Below are 19,604 nucleotides of genomic sequence, written 5' to 3'. Positions count from 1 at the left end.
ATATTTATCATCCAAATACATCTCTTTGATATAACAGGCACCTTAGTGATTGTTTAGTAATAGGTGCCTTAGTGATACTTCATGGCACTGTCTGGCTTGGGCATCGTTTTATCGGTCGACATATCTGCTTCTTGGCCTACTATCACAGCGCCCTCTCAGGCATGCGCCCTCTTCGGTATCGAACAAACCAGCTCTACTAAAATGAGCCTGTTGATAGAAATTACGGTGCCCGTTAGAAGGAACTAATGGCACTTGTAAATACATATCGATACCAATGAACCGCATTAGGAAGAGTTGCATATGGACTATCGCCACAATGCGAACAGTTGACCATCAATGCACTTCACATGGAACTTCTCCGTTGAAGGCATCGTACTCTTGCCGGCGAGCCAAGCATTGAAAGCGCTTTGGTTTGCCGCCTTCCCTGCGCTGCCGCTGGTCTGAGTTCGCTGTTTCCTGGCAACACTGGCCTCTGTAACACAGTATGCAAACATCAAATGTTTTCCAAAAGCAACCTATATTTGTAAAAAGAGTCGGGCGAGAAAATAAAATAGGGTACAGACTCAAAATTTCTCGCGCAGTATATTGCTACTCGAGTTAACACGCCTCGATACTCTGGAAAATGCAGTGCTTCCAAACGTTAACTGAAGCACAATGCATTTCACTGCGTATTTTGTATCCGTACTTCTCAAAGCTGGTGCTAGGCACAGAGCGAATAGAAAATAGTTATGCTTTGCGTACTGGCTGATTTCAGTTCTGTCATTGCAACATAGTCGTTAATGGTGGTTAATTATAAGGTAAGGAAAAATATTTCATTTATTATTGTTATATGCAATTACCCATAAATATTGATGTCCACCACTGCTAGCAATATTCTCCAAGAAATATATTGTCTCCAATCCCCTGATTTTGCGTAATCTTCAGATGCAGCCGTCGTTGAAACACCAGCTATCGAGGCCAAGCATTAGCTGAAGCTTCAGACTCGTGGCTCGGTCTAGTACCTGTACAGCAAGCCATACTAGTGCAACAGCGTTGCGTACCGTGCTTTCCATGTCTTTGCACGGACGGGCGGACCGGACCCGACCGACGTGCTAGACTGAGGCAACACATGACGTAAGAAAGACGGCATTGTGGAAAGCTCCGGATCAATTGTCACCGCTGATACTCTTCAACACGTCATTAATGATCAGTAGGCAAGGGCTACTGCATTCCACCCCTATCAAATAACAGCAGCCACAGACGGATATTGGACCTGCGACCACATGGCCAGAGGCAAAACGCCACAGCCAGTGAGCGACCCTGGCAGCTAATGTAAAGAAAATTCAAGCGGTAGCAGATGTTCAGCGGGTGAAGCAAAGCACAAAGGCGGCAAGAAAACTTGCATCTGCGAAGTCATTGTTGCTAGCTATTCATGCACTTACAACGAATTCTCGCATCGAAGTACCCCGTGTGTATCCAAATTACCACAATATCGAGAGGCATCATCATATAAGGAGCCTGCAAACACCACCAGCAATTGTGCTCTCACGCTGTCCCTGCCCTCGATATGTGAAAAGTTGCGCCTATTTATGTGGCTGACTGTGCACTCTTTGGATGCACAAAGAGGTAAACGGCATCTTATAAAAATGCATTTCTAAAATGCTGTCATGCATCACTTCGTTCGTCATAATATTTAGCAGCCCTGTAAACGTTTATATTACCATCCTCCCCGAGGTGAATGTTCTGGTTGTACTGAGAAATATTCATTATGCCGCAAATGCGGTAAGCGATTCTTTAAGATTTTCTTTTCCTGCTCTACGAGGGGCAGCACTATGGTAACGTCAGAATGGGCATATCAAAAATCACGTTATCTAAAGCCTAAAAGAATGCACTTCACGCTAATTTAACGGATATGGAGCGAACGCTTTTGTATATAACACATTATACACTTATATAAATGCCAGAGATGTGACTGGTATTCGCGTTTTTCATGGCGGCAGCTGTATACCATTGTGCTTTCACTTTTTAATGCAATTCTTTTCACATTTTTAATGCCGCTTGTAGTATAACAGTCCAAAGTGTATAACATACGTGCCTGCAACTATAGCAGGTGGTGGCTGACTCACGAGACTCATGAAGGATGCACGTGCCTAGCGACTCACTATTTTGGAAATCCAAGCGGTTACATTCCATACAGTCTGTATCAGTCTGTACCTGGAAACACAGTTCCCACCCCAACCTATCTCGATGACGCATTCACCCTTCCCCGCCCTTTGCTAAATCATAAGCGTTACCATCGGTCTATTGAAGCCTACTGCAGGGCAAAGACCTTTTCCAAAGATCCCCAGCTATAATCGTGAACGTACCCCTCATTATTTTAATCTCACCACTCCGTCTGATTGGTAGTCTTTGTTTCTTCGACATTCAACACCACACTGTTTTCTTATTCTAGACCGTCATCTATACTAAATTATTTTTTATTGGAGTTTGATCCATAATGCATGGCCGCTCAACTGCCCTATAAAATAGCAACAGTGTCATCAACGCTAGGATCCTATATATGGCGTTTTTTTCTTTAGCAGCACCATTTTTTTCTAAATTGCCTGTGGCAGATAGCACAAAGATGACGTTATCTAAAACTTAAAAGAATGCTAGCTCTTTATGGTCAATTTAATAGATGTGAAGCGAGCGCCTCTGTATCTAACGAATTATACACTTGCGCTAAAAAAATATCATAGAATCGTTTCCCGCATTTTCAGCATAAGGAATTTTGCTCAACACATCCAGAACATTCGCCTCATAGAGGACGGTAATGTTAACATTTACAAGGCGGCTAAATATTATGACGAACGAAGTGCTGTAGGACAGCCTTTCATAAATACATAGATCGCTAAATTACTAGATAAAGCCGCCATTACTTCTACGAGAAATCAAAATGCTTAATTGAATAATTTACTTAAGTACATTAATTACTTTTCTAATTAATTAATTTATGACATATATTTCAATGTACGAATTGTAGCTAGTGAGTTAGCAAGCCATATCGACTTGGAACGAATGCTGATGAGGGCACTGGCTTCGAGATATGCGTTGTCAAACTTGCAATAAAAATACACTGTTCCACTTACTTTTTTTAGGAAAACAGGTGTTTTATGGACTGAAGCACAAAAATAACTAGAACGACAATACATCTCGTCGGAGACTTTGAGAATTAGTACCTCGAAACTGGTGTAATCCTAAAATTTCGCTCCAAGTGGAGACGACTTGTGAACTCACCGGCTATACTTCGTAGACTGAAATAAGTGCAACAAACTAATTAATTAAAAACCTAATTACTGTATTTATGCTAATTATTCAATTAAGCATTTTGATTTCTTGTAGGAGTAATGGCCGCCTCGTCGTCTGATTCAGTTCAAGGGTTAGAATTGTGCTATCTACCAGAGGCAGTTTTTTTTACATTTCGGCGCAGCTAAAAAAATTCACCGACGATTACGATACTCCCTAATGCGAAATTTGAGCGCAGCTGTATACGTGTTTTCATCTCGCGATATAGTGGCTGGTGCGGACAATCTGTCTCGTACGGCACTTTGCAAATGGAGCGAAGTGTGCTGCGACTGGCTCGCTAATCGGGAGACCGCGAGAGGCGGCGCGTGGTTGACGCGTGGGTGCGATACACAGCAGCCGCGCAGACAGACACATTCGCTCATGCAGCGCTTTGTTTCCATATATGGCATCGGCGGACGCGCTCGCCGCATACCATCGGTGAACAGGCGACGTCGCGCTCCTCTGGCGCCATCTCGTAGCGGTCGTCGCAAGTCTTGCGTGGCACTACGCTTTTCCTCCCACGCTGCGCTCCACCGTCGCTTTTTATCTGTCGCTGTGCACGTTCCCTCGATTACTCCGAAGGACAACGGCAACGATCGCCGCAGGAATGGCCGCCTAATTAATTAATTAATTTAATTATGGGGTTTTACGTGCCAAAACCACGATATGATTATGAGGCACGCCGTAGTGGGGAGACTCCGGAAATTTGGACCACCTGGGGTTCTTTAACGTGCACCTAAATCTAAGTACACGGGTGTTTTCGCGTTTCGCCCCCATCGAAATGCGGCTGCCTAAGAGCAGCGCTCTAAAGAAACCACCTGGTATAGGGAAATAAGCTTGTTGGGTTGATGGCAGTCATATTATTGACTTTAAACATCACGTGATAGGCTGTCATTCATTACCTCCCTTTCCATTTCATATATCTCGGTTAGCGGCATGCACAGACGTCGAGTGAACTCTCCGTTGCGATCTTTATTTTAATTGTAATTTTTTCATATATTTGTCTATTTTACCATTATTATTTATTCATTTATTTCTTGCTTTCATACAAAGCTAAATTGAGTGATCGAGGTACTCTTACCTCAGTCTCTCCACGGCAACCCATGTATAACAAAACGGAACTCAACAGCTCACCATGATACCACAGTTACTGGACGCGTAGATTCGGGTGCCCTTACATTCTCTCAACGGGTGCCCTTACAAACTCCAATTTGTTTTTATGTTATCCTTTTCGTACTTCTGCTACCATTACTTCTTGTGTGACTCTTATACAGGTACTACTAGTATTTCTGATACTTTATCCGTGCCTGAATCCGTGCCACTTGTACACTCCTCACGTTTCACCCCACCTGAGCTCGTCCCCTTCGGCGAATGTACTACATACCAACCGAGGTCCACACCGGGATAGCCACCCCACCTTCTTTCCACGAACACCACCCACAAACTTTACATCCACCAGAACAGAATGCAACCAGAAAGCAGTGTGGCCGTACCCTGCTCCATTTGCTTCCTGGCAAGCCATTCCTTGCACTTTCTCTCGGACAGAGCGAACGTGCGCTCTTCCCTCCGCTTCCGGTCTGTCTCGGCGTCGGCGAGTCGACGACGCTCTTCGGCTCGCCTCGCCGCCTCCTGCTCCCTCTTCATGGCGCACCACGCGGCGAAGGCGCGCTCCGCCTGAGACCGCTGGCTCGCCTTGAATTCGGCCGCGGAGCGTGCCTCGCTCAGCGCGACCCTCCGGGCTTCGCGCTCGTGCAGGGCGCGTCGCCTCCACTCGAGATCCTTGCGCAGATACCACAGCGTCCACGCACTCGGCGCCTCTTCGTCCGCGTCGTCTGTGCTCGACACCGACGACGGGGCAGTGGTGGCTGCAACACTGTCGGTGCCGTGGTCGGCGACACACTCCCCGCAATCGTCGTCCCCGTCCTCGCAGTCCAGAGTAGGACGCGACGCTGAGTCACCGCGCTCGTCCTTCGAGAGATCGATGCTATCGGCGACATCTGTGGGCACGTCCACATCGTCGTTCCCGTCAGCGAGGCTCGCAGTAGACTGGGGTGCACCGGAGGCGGTGGAGACTGGGCTGTGAAGCGGTGTAACAAGAGTATCGATCGTGCAATGCAGAACTCGACCTTGCGTGATGTGTGTAAATTATTCGGAGCAGCATAGAACCAAACCTTGGGGAGGGAAATGGGTACAAAGAAATTCTACGAAAAAGGAAAGTGACGAACTCGTGAACTACTTTCGCAAAATCAATTTGGCGTGTTATCAACGCTATCACAGGTTCTCATAGCCGTATTTTGCGACTTGGCCTCGATATACTTAGAAGCGGTATGATATAGACTTATCACACACGTTCTAAGCAACACTTGAATGCGTGTGCAGCGGGGGATCACCGAGGTGCCTGCAGTGGGGGACATATAGGCATGTCATGCCTATACTAAGGTGTTGTATACGCTTCGTTATACATTATAATGATATAATGACACTACAATGACCAACCGACCGTTAACAATTCTCTTCCGTTGTACACAAAGCATAATATGTTAAAGAACACTTCATCATCGCACAATCTCGACCAAGTCTGCAGGACCGAAGCCGACTCCCAACTTATTTTCCTTCTATAGGCGGCCTATGTGCGACTGTCAAATAAATGGAGAAGTTGTGGGCAGAGCCGGCGGATGCGCCTCGTGGAACAGATAACAACAAAATAAGAAGCCATTATAGGGTTACTACATCTCTTTCTTTTAGTTTCATTTCAATAAAAGGTAATAATAAAATAGCAAGTCATTATTATAATCCATTTCGCACGACGTTCCTCGCTGAAACACTTTCCTGCAGCTCGCGAGACACGTGCTCTGTCGAGTTCATTGTACTTCACGGGCAGATCAGAAGCATTGAATATTTCCATAAGATTAAATACTCTATAAGCGCAGTAGAACGTGTTTCGGCCGGGGATCTTTCGCTGCCACGCACTATTCCACAAAAGCTTACCATACATTCTTACCTCGAACCTGCTTCCACAGTTGCAGCTTCCATGCTTTTCAAGCACGACGCAAGCTCACCGACGCTGGCCATCAAGCGACAGCGAACTGGAACGGCGGGTCGCCTTGGAGACAGGTTTGTTTTGTGCATGAACCGCGAGCGCTTCGATCACCGCTCGGTCCCCTAAACCATAAACGCGCTCACGCACGCGCGCGTGTGTGTGCGTGCGTGTGTGTGTGTGTGTGTGTGTGTGTGTGTGTGTGTGTGTGTGTGTGTGTGTGTGTGTGTGTGTGTGTGTGTGTGTGTGTGTGTGTGTGTGTGTGTGTGTGTGTGTGTGTGTGTGTGTGTGTGTGTGTGTGTGTGTGTGTGTGTGTGTGTGTGTGTGTGTGTTGTGTGTGTGTGTGTGTGTGTGTGGTGTGGTGTGTGTGTGTGTGTGTGTGTGTGTGTGTGGCGTGAGCTCGCGCGCGCGCGTATGATAATGATGGTGATGCCGACGATGACATTGGTTTTCTTTTCTACTTTTATTTTCTCTTCTTTCTTTCTTTTTTTTTTTTTTTTGTAAGGATAGGATCACCCCCGTGGCCAAACACTAACGGGCGAGAGGAAACGGTGAAAGAGGAAGTGCCTACTTGCCTTGTTATGAGCCATGTTTTGAGTCAACAGCTTTGCTTCTAAACAGCACACTCAGCAAGAGACATTTCTAAGTCTGCTGGTCACAGGCTTTCATATTCTCACGTTGATGTTGATTTCTTTTCTACATGACAGGTACCCACGAGCGGGAACTGGCCACATAAATGAGGAATCAAATCATCATTTATAAATAACAAGATTTTTTAAAACGTAGAATAATACACTTATTTAGTGAGAAAATATTACGAACTTGTCTAAAATAGCGATTGAAAAAAACATGTGAGAACATCTCGCAGAGAGATAGAACCCCTAGCAATGTACCCGGCATGATGCTTCTATAAACGTATACAGAGTGGCAATGCAAATTGCCCTGCCACTGCGGCCAAACTGCACAGCTTCAAATGGTAATAAATTTATATTATTCATTGAGAACGCAAGGTTTTTTCATACTCTTCTTCTTCGTCTACGCCTACCGAATGTTCCAGTGCCGCTGAGAGGCAGCGAGCAGGGGGCGTATTCTGAAACGATCCGCCTCCGCCAACGGTGCGCGCTGATTGGCCATTTTAGCAAAATTGGATCCGCTGATTGGCCGGTTGAGCACGTCATTATAGAATTTTGCGCAACCAGCCAATCAGTGTGCGCCTGACGGCGATATTGTCGCCGGCGCGATATTATCGCCGAAGTGGATCGTTTCAGAATACGTCCCCAGCCGAGCGTGCGTGTAACTGAATAACGCTGTCACTCGTTCTGCTCGTCGTTCCAATTTAATTTGACAAGCCTTTATTAGATCCGCAAGTCACGGATCATCTCATACGCAACACCTCCTGAATTCGCAGATTGGTTCGGTTTGGTTTGGTGCCTATAATTCGCAGTGTTTACACCGATGGTATAAGTTTTCTTTTTCTTTCTAGTGCACATCATGACCAAAACTACAAGCCAGCATGGATCCTAAACTCACATTGAAAAATTCTGCAGGTTGACTTGTTGTTGGGCTGGTTGGTGTTTGCTTAACGACATGTTCTGTCGCGAAGGCACAATCTCAAAGAAGACACACAGACACACGTCACAGGCGCTACTTTGTTGTTAGTACCGCCTTTGTGATCTAATAATAGAGTTATCTAATGCAGATATACAGTGAGGCACTTACCGTGATTTTCCTCTATCTATAATCACTTCCTCCTCCCAAGGCACAACGTCTGCCTGCCATGATGAAAGGAATCATCATCAACAACTCTGGGTGGCAAGATCAGAGAAGAAGATAGGTGCAATTCGCGTGCACGTCGCCATCTTAAGGCAGCTGCGTTCGAACCGAAGGAACTCAAACTGCGGCCATGCGAGGCTACGCGGGCATGGTTATAACGATGTTTGTCGCGCTCTTCTCTGTACTGTACATGGTTCCCCTAGTGCGCACCGTAGCGCACCTGGTATCACTCACCATTGTCGTGGTAATCGCCTCGCACTACTTGGCCGTCTGGCTGCTCAAGATATTCGCCTACAAGCTGGTCCCGCCCAAGGGCAAGGTCGTCGTCATCACGCGGTGCGACAGCGGCTACGGCAACAGACTCGCTCTGGAGCTCGATCGACGAGGCTTCACGGTAAGTGGACTCCGCGAGCGCTGCCCTTCGAAGAGTCCCTGCCTGTACGCACACATTTTTACATCCTAGACAGGGGTGCCTATCGTAGTTATGCTTAGTTACACGGAAAACGTAATCGCGGTTACATTGCACGTACGTATTTGTCATGGTTAGCTGAACCGTCGCTATGTTTTTCCGTGTAACTGAGCATTACTGCAGTGGCTAGTCCGTAGATGCGGCTCACGGTTTATCTTGCCCGTGTAATTAGGCACACTTCTCCACACACTTCGTTTGACGTGACCAAGATGGCAGACTGCTCACTAGAATCGTAATTAAGGTGTCAGCATGCTGGCTGACATCATACCTGCCTCTCTCTGCACCGTCCAAACTCTCAAAACGCGTGTCGCAGCTTTAGCAGTGCTACTAGGAGGAACGCGGCTATTTCGGTTAGGGCAAGTTCGCCTGTGAGAGAGCCCGCTTCGCCTGTGAGAGAGCCCGCTAACGAAATTTAGCATATCGTCCTTTGCACACCCTAGCGCACGACCTCGAATAAACAAACATTTTTAACATGCGTGGTTGTTGTCGCACGAGCGATCCACTACCCGTGCAAAATTATTAACGGCGGTAATGGTCCCTAAGTTCCTTAATGTTTTTTTTTTCTTTTTCTGTCTAAACTAAATTCACCTATATATAGCCCCCATATTCGTTTCAACTAAAATCAGACGGCTGACCAGAGAAAGCTTCGCCTGAAATAGGTTCCACACTGTTTAAGATTTCATTGTGCGTGGGTGGGTGTGGTTCTGTCACACGGATGGCAATCGCATAAGGCTTATTCGCACGTGGCAAGAAGCTAACTGGCCAGCGCTGTCCGCAACAGCATGAGAACCGCGCTCCCGGTGCCCCTGTCCCACAGGACAACCAGTGAATATTGGGAGATGTGTTCTAAACAAGCTCCGGCGAATTGTTGGCCAACGGTCTGGTAACACACGCAACATCTATAAAAAAATTGGAGGACGCTTTAGCTTCGCCTTTAAGAGTGGAACGCGATAGCGTTATCGGGCCCCGTTCGCATCGCATTTTTTTTATCAGTGGCCTTCACTGCAACACAGAACGTGGGAAAGCCAGCTTACAAAGACCAAGCTTACACCGATCCCTTTAAAGTCGGCTTCACTTTTAAACAGAAATGCATTGCTGGGCAGACGTTTTTCTAGGAGCAATATAAGCCGTCTTATATTAAAATGTGAAGGCGCTAGCACATTTTTATTGATTGTTTGCTATTACCCCGGCGCGCGCGCGTGTCCAAAACGCATTAGGCTGGCGAAGTCAAAATTTACCCTGCCGAGCATGCGAGCGCCATCTGGTTAGCATTTTCGCAAGTAAACTACCCGAGAGCGCCATGTTGGTATGGTAGAAATGCTGGAAAAGGGGTTTGTGTTTGACCTTCCTCGTAACAGAATTATGTTTTCTCGTACATTCAAATCACAATCCGACGCCCCCATGTCTGTAGGTTGTGGTTAAATCGTACTTTACCATTTTTCTGATGGATTTCACTGTGAGAAATTCAATTTTTGTTCACCAAAACCCTGCACCACGTGGAGGGCTGTGATATGTGAAGTGCGCGAGGTGATGCGAACATGGTGCGTGGGATGGCCGGGAGCAAAAGACGATGACAAAGATGAAGTGCTTCATGAGTTTGGCTCGAGCACGCCGAGCGTCGCAAGAAAAAAAGCAACATCTAAAGAAAAGTCCCCGAGAGACTAGGAGAGAAGAAGAAGAGACGACAGCATCTACGCTCTACGCGAACACGAGCGATCACTCCGCAATGCATTGATACATGTATAGATTGCGGAAGGACTCAATCCGTGAGTTTAGATTTGACGACCGGCGATTGTATTCGCCACTATAGTTGCGGCGAACATAATCGCCGATGTTCCATGTAACTTGTGTTCCGTGTAACTTTTGTTCCATGTAACTTGTGCGCAGGTTCGCCCAATAAAGAATTGAATTCTTAGCACTTTCGGCAGTGTTTAATTCTTCACCGGCTGCTTACCAGGCATACTTGTTTGCAAAGCTTTTAGCATTACTTTACGATTTCATATACTAAAGCGTCTCTTTGAAAACAAATCGCACGTTGACCACGTATACTCCGCAAAGTGCAAGAACGCGTCTATACTCACGTGCATACAGTATACAGAAAAACGTATACTTCGGCATACTGTTTCTGATTACTCCCAATTATCACAAAAAATGTGGTGTCATTTATAGCGAACATGGAAAAAAATAATCTACGCAAATGTAAGCATCCGCTTGTAACCGAATATGGGCTAATAAAAAGTACAAGAAGCGGCTTCACAAACAAAACAGCCTTGTTATAAAATTGGGGCAATCTTTTATTATGAAACAACGACACTAGCATAAACAACTGCTCGAGTGGCTGCGGATAAGCCACTTTTTGGCACGCGAAAAAAATTCTGAGTGATTGTTCTTGTGTGGGGAGAAATACTGAGTGAATGTACCAGCCACTTCACTGTCTGATTGTTGTCGTTCTTCTTGTTGTCGTTGTGATGATGTGATAATGTGATGTTGTGCTCCCGTAAAAGCCGGCGGCTTGCAGTAAATAAGTACGTTTTCAATGAGCGTACGTAGAATATGATGCAACATGCAACACGAACCGACTTGGTACGGCGTTCGCAAGCTTTTTGCGATCGTTGTACTAAAATAGCATATATAATGATTCAGTTAACTGCTACCTTATACACTTCGCAGGAGGGAACCTGGGCAACGTACCCGCTTTATTGCATGCCAAGAGGTGTGGTTTTCATAAAGTCACATGAATCTTTTTTTTCCTTCTTATATTAGTACATACTTACTGGATGCTTTGAAGCGAACCTTTTAGATGCGAAGCAGGTTATGGCGGGGGTTTTGTCCGTCCCTCCCGCGGTGTCCCACACCCCCACAGTGCATGCGCGTTCCCTCCCTCTCTCTTCCCTCTCCTACGCTCCCCCCGTTCTCTCCTCTAGGAATCCGGAGTGGTGCGCACGACAGGTGGTGCAACAGCTGCATACTCCGCTGGGGACGCCTCGGTAGTTCCGCGGTATGAAAATGACGGAGCGCGCGCGCCTCATTCTCTCCTGTGCAGCGCCGCGATGAGCGCTCGGGCCGCTGCCGCGAAACCATCTCCCGCTCAAGCTTCGCATCCACACATGGTTCCCTTTAGCGGGAGATGGAGTAATCTTTAGGCGAGCCCCCAAGGACATTTCTGAAGCGCCACCACCGCCAACGCTTGCTGCTGCTGCTGCTGCTGCTGCTGCTGCTGCTGCTGCTGCTGCTGCTGTGCTGTTTGCTGCTAGCTGCTGATGCTGCTGCGCTGCCTGCTGCTGCTGCTGCTGCTGTCTGCTGCGGCTGCTGCGCTGCTGCTGCTGCTGCTGCTGCTGCTGCTGCTGCTGCTGCTGCTGCTGCTGCTGCTGCTGCTGCTGCTGCGCCGCTGCCGCCGCCGCTGCTCTGCTGCTGCTGCTGCCCGCCGCCGCCGCCGCCGCCGCCGCCGCCGCCGCCGCCGCCGCCGCCGCCGTCGCCGCCGCCGCCGCCGCCGCCGCCGCCGCCGCGCCGCTTGCCGCTGCCGCTGCCGCTGCCGCTGCTGCTGCTGCTGCTGCTGCTGCTGGCTGCTGCTGCTGCTGCTGCTGCTGCTGCTGCTGCGGCTGCTGCTGCTGCTGCTGCTGCTGCTGCTGCTGCTGCTGCTGCTGCTGCTGCGCTGCTGCTGCTGCTGCTGCTGCTGCTGCTGCTGCTGCTGCAATCGATTAGTCCAGCCTTAAGTCTACACCATCTAGAATTTCACATTAGTATCGTGTTGAGCTATTCACGAAGTGAGCTGGTTTTGGTATAGGTGGTGGCCGGCTGCGTCAGCACAGGGAGCCCCGGCACACAGCAGCTCAAGCTGCAGGGCTCGTCCAACATCCACGTGGTCGATACGGACGTCACGCAGACCGAGTCGCTGGCCGAGTTCGAGAAGCACGTGCGAGCGCTTTGCAAGGACGACAACCACCTGTGGGCCGTCATCATCAACCTGAGCGTGGTGTCCCTCGGCGAGCTGGAGTGGTACGACGACGACGACATGCGCTGGACCTACGAGGTCAGCTTGCTCTTCGGTGGCACGCAGACCTGGGATCGAACAAGGGATGTCACTGGAGCCATCGTTTTGACTAGGATAATTCCTTCAACAGTCCGACAACTCCTTTCCCCGGCAGAGTTTATTAAGGAACGCAGATGACTTGACGGAGAAGAGTCCCCTTGTCGAAATGTTGGCTCCAGCGACATCCCTCCTTAGACTACTGTTGATCTCTTCAAGTCTTCATTTCTCATTTTCTTGCTAAATGTTTTGAATAGACGGCGCTGGTTCGGGGGAAGGGGGGAGGGAGACTAAAGAAGGGGGAAGGGAGGAAGGGGGTGGACGCTACGTCAACCTGAATGCCTTTAGGAGCACCTGTTGGTTCTTGTGCACGAATAGTAATGCTCGTGGCATTGGGCGTCATTTTTTATATATTTCTTTTAATACCTGTTCCTAGGATATAACATGGCTCGATATGCATTTTTTTTTAGTTAATGCGATGTTCAGTAGTCAGGGACTAAAGGTAAGCATATTATTTTGCCTGACGTCGTCTTAGGCTACTGTGAGCACTCTTCAAATACAAATCTAGAACAACTACCGCCATGTGACATTGAACGAAAGTCCTTTGCAGGGTATCCAAGGCTCGCAGAGTGAGGAGGGTCTCACGAGGAAGCATAAATAACGAGTCACAGATCTGGACGCAGAAAGAAGCATCTTAGCAAATCACCATTTCATCGTCCTGGCTGCTTAGATATAGTGTACGTAAGAGTTCTGCAACCGCCGAACTGTCACGTAGTTGACGTTTTAGATCAGGCGAAATAAAGCAGAATCTGACTGCAGGTCAGTTATTTACTTGACAGTAAGAATATATGTGCCATTTGGGCACCATTTATATCATTTAAAAGATAACGGATATTTCTGCATCTATACTTAACGTTTCTCTTTACTATGCATATTTCCTACGTTTTACTTCCTTCGTCGATAAATTGACATACACCGTGCTTTCCAGAAGTCACGTCAAATGCCACTGGTAAAGCCTAGGACGCAGAAACAATTGAAAACGTGCTGTGAGCAAATTCTCAGTATAGTTCCGCCTGTTAGGACATTTGCGGAAACTAGAACAAAAGTATGACAAGGTCATACATACGTATGCAGTGTAAGCTTGCACAGCAAGATATAATGAAGTTACGTTGCCGAACCATTCTTGTCATGCCGCTCCCGCAGGTGAACGTACTCAGCGTCGCGCGCGTGGCCAGGATTTTCCTGCCGCTGCTGCGCCAGTCACCATACTGCGGCCGGCGATTCGTCATCGTGAACAGCGTCTGGAGCCGCATAGCAGTGCCGGGTACAGGGCCGTACTGCATGAGCAAGTACGCACTACGCTGCTTCACCGAGGTTCTGCGCCGCGAGCTGCTCAAGTTCGGCATCTACGTGGTCGGCATCGAGCCGAACCTGTACCGGCTGCGGCAGACGGAACCCAACTCGCTTTTAAAGTCGTACAAGTACATGTGGGAGAAACTACCCGATGAGACCAAGGACCTCTACTCCAGGGTAAGTCGTTCGGAGGGCCGACTTAGGTCGCGTACAGCCGCGTGTCTACATTATCACCAAGGGTTGTATCTAGTACATTCTTTGTCAAAGCTCTCCTGACTGTACTGTTCACAGGGCCGGACTTGTCTAAGAGCACGTACTGGTGTCCTATAGTCAAGTTTTCATTACGTGTGTGTTGTAAGATGTATTACGACGTAGATCTTTTCTACCCCTGTAAAATGACAGAAATGAAGATGCGTCCTTCCTAGAACAGCCACTGAGACGACAACTCCGTGAACGTGTACAACAACGCACGCCAAAAGAAGATCCACTCACTGCCTGCACGCTTGTCGTGCGCATGTCAAGTACTCCTGAACGAGGCCCGCACCGGTACTGCACTTACGCCGGATGTACTTGTACGATGAGGAAAGAAGACATCTTCCTGACAACACGGCAGAACAGCTACCACCCATAGAGGCATTGCGTAACCAAGGAGTACAGGAGGCATACGTGAATATCTTAGCAAACATCTACAATGATTCCACAGCTACCTTTGTATCTCCAGAAGAAAAGTAGAAAGTTACCTATCAAGAAAGGGGTCAAGCAAGGAGACACAATCTCTCCAATGCCATTCACTGCATGCTTAGAAGACGTATTCAAGCTCTTGGACTAGGAAGGCTTATGAGTGAGGATCAACGGCGAATATCTCAGCAACCTTCGGTTTGCAGATGACATTGTCCTATTCAACAATGGAGACGAATTACTGCAAATGATTGAGGACCTTAATCGAGAAAGTGTAAGAATTGGGTTGAAGATGAATATGCAGAAGACAAAGATAATGTTCCCTGGCAAGGGAACAAGAATTCAGGATCGCCAGTCAGCCTCTAGAGTCTGTAAAGGAGTACGTTTATCTAGGTCAATAACTCACAGGAGACCCTGATCACGAGAAAGAAATTTACAGAAGAATAAGATTGGGTTGGAGTGCATACGGCAGGCATTGCCAAATCCTGACTGGGAGCTTACCACTGTCGTTGAAAAGAAAAGTGTACAATCATTGCATTCTACCGGTGCTAACATATGGGGCAGAAACTTGGAGGTTAACAAAGAAGCTCGAGAACAATTTAAGGACCGCACAAAGAGCGATGGAACGAAAAATTATAGGACTAACGTTAAGAGACAGGAAGAGAGCGGTGTGGATCAGAGAACACATGGGGATAGCCGATATTCTAGTTGACATTAAGCGGAAGAAATGGAGCTGGGCAGGCCATGTAATGCGTAGGATAGATAACCGGTGGACCATTAGGGTTACAGAATGGATACCAAGAGAAGGGAAGCGCAGTCGAGGTCGGCAGAAAACCAGATGGTATGATGAAGTTAGGAAATTTGCAGGCGCAAGTTAAATTACGCTAGCGCAAGACAGGGGTAATTGGAGATCGCAGGGAGAGGCCTTCGTCCTGCAGTGAACATAAAATATAGGCTGATGGTGATGAATAAGCAAAAGAAATAAGCGAAAAAAAGCTTTCCGACACCCGGGCCTCCTGGGTGAGAGCCAGGTATCCTAACCACTAGACCATGCCGGAGACAAGTTTTAACATTTCATAGACCCTTCAAATAGGATAACGGCGCCTTAAAATGCAACTCGGCGCATGCGCAAAGAGCAGCGGGAGTGAGATCAAGTGCGAAAAACCTGTCCCATTCTCCGTCACCATCTATCGGCACGGCACGCGCAGGGCCTGCGGGCCTCGCATGCAACAAGAACATGCTGGGCGAGCCTCCTTGTCGACGTTCGCCAGTTCCCACAGCCCCTGCAAAAGATAGCTGTCACCATAGCACTCCAAATTCTGGCCTTTCGGCGGTGCCATCTTAACACACTGAAGAACTCGTCTGAGTTAGGGCATCTTTAAATGCTTCATTTTATTTGCCTGTTCCAATTCCGCTTGTAAAAAAAAAAAACACTTCGTTTATGCTCCTAATACTCGGAAAGCAAGCCATCAAGCAGCATCTTCGTAAAACTGTAAGCGTCGTATAACTCCCACACACTGTAAAAACCAGTCGTCATTTTAACGGTCATGTTTTTATCACTTCTCACAAGCCATCTGCGTCATTCCGACAAGACGCTTCTATCGCCGTGAACAAGGAGAGAGTCACGAATACCCCACGAAAAAAAAAATATAAGAAATTACTCGTGATAATGCGATTCGATTGGCTGCGGTGTATATTACGTTGGGGTGTACGCCTCACAAAATGAGGGCCTGCCCTATAACATAATATTTATTTAGTGCTTTTTTGTGACTTGATAATTAATCAACTTCATTGAGCCGACAAGTGTTTTCGTGCTATGGGGGACCATTCCTTAGTTCCGGAATCCATGGCGCCGAGCCGTCTTGTTCTCCCAGTACACCACCTTGCGCTGGCCAGGCGGTTTGGTACTGGTCAGCTGGTGTTCCCACTGCTCGATGGAAGGTTGGGAATGGGGTGGTAGGGGCGTGACACGTGGGTATTTCGACATTATATGGGATAGTGTACAGGGTGCTGTGTGGAGTTTGTATTGACAGTCAAATTGAGTAGGGAACATGGCGTGTAGGAGTGTTCCGTGTGGACATGTGTTGGTCTGCAGATGCCTGAGCGTAACTGTTATCATTTTTTTCTTTTCTTTTTTCTCGCGTAAGGGTGGGGTGCGGTAACGGGTATCGTCTGCGGTTAAGACGGTAGTGACTTAGCATGTAAGTGTAGCGCTGTGGTGCTAGGTTTAATAGACCCACTGAGACTCAGTCGCCCGGATGTAGGGCAGCCCGGTGTGCGTGCTCGCGGGCCGATTCGTGTACCTGCATGGTTAACCTTCAGGGATGCGCGCCCTGGAGTCCAGACCAAGTGTATGTCTGGGGTGACCTTGTTTCGTAATGTGCTAAGTGCGGGAGTTGTGAGTCTGCCGAGTTGGAAGTGCTGGCTGGCAGCTCGCGAGCCTGATAGTGTGGTTGTGGGTTCCTATACGCAGAGGGGATTGCGAGCACTATATGGCAGCCTCTTCACCTATTGTGGAATTAGTGTGCGTATTGTCCCGGCAACGATTTCTCCGCAATGCTGGTACGGTAACAACGCTGATTGATTGCATAATATGGACGATTAAGTAGATTGCGGTGCCGACCTAACTGCCCCTCAGTCACGGTGCAGTACTAACTGCACCGTGATAGAGGTGTGCCATGAAAGGGTCCTTCACACGGCTGCATCCGTGCGATTGACTGTGTATTGGGTGTTTCCGTAGGCCCCTTTCAGGGCCATAACACGTGCATTCCGTCTGATCCCACGCATGATCCCCACAGATACACTGAGCTAATCAAAATGGCATTTACGGGATTTATGGGCTACTTAACGTGGCTGAGAGCTCAGGCATGTCTCACGTGAAAATAGCATGCAAAAAGAGATCACTCTGCCGCAATCCCGCACGTTTACGTGGCGCGTGAGAGCTTTCTCGGAATGTACATATTATTCGAAATCGATTAGCGCTATTATTGCATGTAGATATTGCTAACTGCATGTAACCAGCTTCAATTTCTCTTCCCATTTGTCCTTTCTCGCGCAGAGTTACGGTGATGAGATGGAGGCCAACATCCGGAACATAATAGTGAACGAGCCGGACCCCGTCGTACGAGAAGTGGCCAAGAAAATGCTCGACTCCGTACAGACGGCGCATCCAAACAGGCTCTACCAGCCGGACCTGTTGATCCGCAAAATCCTGTACGCCGGTTTCCGTATGCTGCCCGACGAGATCACGGATTTCTGGCTTACAGAGATATCCGGACTTATGAAAGCTTGATTATTAAAGAAACGTACTGCGGTATAAGCTGCTGCCTAGTTTTTCTGCCTAGTTGCACTGATTTAACGCTCGCAACTTGTTAAGACCGGGTTCGATTCTGGGCAGATGGTCGTCGATCGGTGTTTGTGTCGTGTACGACTCAAACCCATCAGCGTGTGACGTGTTTACACGCAGTTCTTTGCAACAGTCGTACGCAACCGAAAGTGACAGCTACATAGAGCTTACGTGCTCGATCAGCACGGAAAGTAAAGGCGAATAGAGTAAGCTTGCCAAGACGATGATTGGGCAAGAACAACGTTTTCAACTCTCGACTTAAGTACCTAGCATATCTGTAGATTTCTTTGTGGAACTTGCAGAACAGAGAATGTTTTAAACGCCTGCATTCTTACTTTGCGGGTAAGTCAGTGTTTCTGTCCGTTTTATGAGCCATCTCATCCAAAAGGATGGTGGCACTGTTACAAAGTTGACTCTAGGTTCGTGGACATCGAGAATAATGTGCTCTCGTGCTGTATCATGCCTAATGAAATATCCCAAGTGAACACCTTGTTGATGGTGCTTATTATTTGGTAGTAGTAATTTTAGACGAGTAGTCAAACGGCAGAAGGGCTACAGTTCCACAATACTGCGGTTTCTTGTATTTTGCTAACAAATATACAGGGTGTCCCAATTATCATTCATCAAGATTTAATAAATAGCAATTGCGTAACTCAAACAAAACCTAGTGCATATTGTTTCCAGTACAGTGGAGTAGAAACCATTAATTTTTTCGTTACGAAGATTTATTTAGGTAATTGTAGTTAATTATCTAACTCGAGAAGTACTGTCCTAATTATCAGTCTCAATGAGACATTTGTAGGCACCCCCAAATGACATCTAACTGCAGTATTTTCAGCGACGTACTCATTGCATACTAATATTCTTTCCGGCTCATAAATAAACCCCGCGAAATATGAAGGCTACCGCGTGACTGCGCTCCCAGCCGCATATAAGCTCCCCGCAGGAGCATATACAGATATATATATATATATATATATATATATATATATATATATATATATATATATATATATATGCTCCAGGGACACTAAGCCGCATCATAAAGCAGCTCCCTCGAACAGACTCCATTTCAATTAGCCAGAGCGAAATAAAGGAAATAACGAAAAACATCGTGATCGCGCTATAGTGCCTTATCTGCCGCGCCCCGGCCGGAGCAACACGTCGCGTATGGTGTTAGTAGGAAAACAAGCTGTGATAGCTGTTGTCTTAACGTAGATAAAGTGCACGGATGTTTTTTTTTTTTTTTTTTTTTTTTTTTCCACAGAACCTATCATCACAGCGAATTGACAACGTCAGTGCAAAGATTTAAAGGTGCGTTTTTGTTTCGTCCCAGTTGCCATGTCTTTCTCTAATGAGCAGAAGGCAAACATGATCCTTGCCTTGGGATCTGTAAATGGCAGCAAGAGGAAGGCCGCAAATATATATCCGTCATGGAAGTGTGGCGGTAGACCCAAGGCATCGACGATCATCAGATTTATGAAAACCTCAGACAAACCGGCAGCTACAAGAAACAGCGGCGGAGGACTCCATCTTTGAGTCCTAGCCCTCGCACGGATGTTCTAGCATTTAAAAATTAAGCCTCACACCTTCATGCTACCTTGCGGGACGTGGCCGC

The 19,604-nt window shown here is 47.4% G+C and overlaps 2 protein-coding genes across 2 annotated transcripts; one reads left to right on the top strand and one right to left on the bottom strand.

The window, feature by feature from the left end:
• Positions 1-4,708: 4,708 nt before the first annotated feature.
• On the bottom strand, positions 4,709-6,350 carry LOC125943194 (uncharacterized). The gene is made up of 2 exons (XM_049661764.1): positions 6,305-6,350; positions 4,709-5,380 (listed from the first exon to the last, which is right to left on the bottom strand). The coding sequence occupies exons 1-2, from the start codon at positions 6,334-6,336 to the stop codon at positions 4,750-4,752; spliced, it is 663 nt and encodes a 220-aa protein (XP_049517721.1). The 5' UTR covers positions 6,337-6,350; the 3' UTR covers positions 4,709-4,749.
• Positions 6,351-8,125: 1,775 nt separating this feature from the next.
• Positions 8,126-17,959, top strand: LOC119441141 (short-chain dehydrogenase/reductase family 9C member 7). The gene is made up of 4 exons (XM_037705822.2): positions 8,126-8,507; positions 12,367-12,612; positions 13,813-14,139; positions 17,699-17,959. Exons 1-4 carry the CDS (start codon positions 8,244-8,246, stop codon positions 17,930-17,932), a joined length of 1,071 nt encoding a protein of 356 aa, XP_037561750.1. The 5' UTR covers positions 8,126-8,243; the 3' UTR covers positions 17,933-17,959.
• Positions 17,960-19,604: the final 1,645 nt, after the last annotated feature.

This window comes from Dermacentor silvarum, chromosome 2, assembly GCF_013339745.2.
Source record: "Dermacentor silvarum isolate Dsil-2018 chromosome 2, BIME_Dsil_1.4, whole genome shotgun sequence".
Taxonomy (NCBI): domain Eukaryota; kingdom Metazoa; phylum Arthropoda; class Arachnida; order Ixodida; family Ixodidae; genus Dermacentor; species Dermacentor silvarum.
This window is presented reverse-complemented; position numbering and strand designations above follow the sequence as displayed.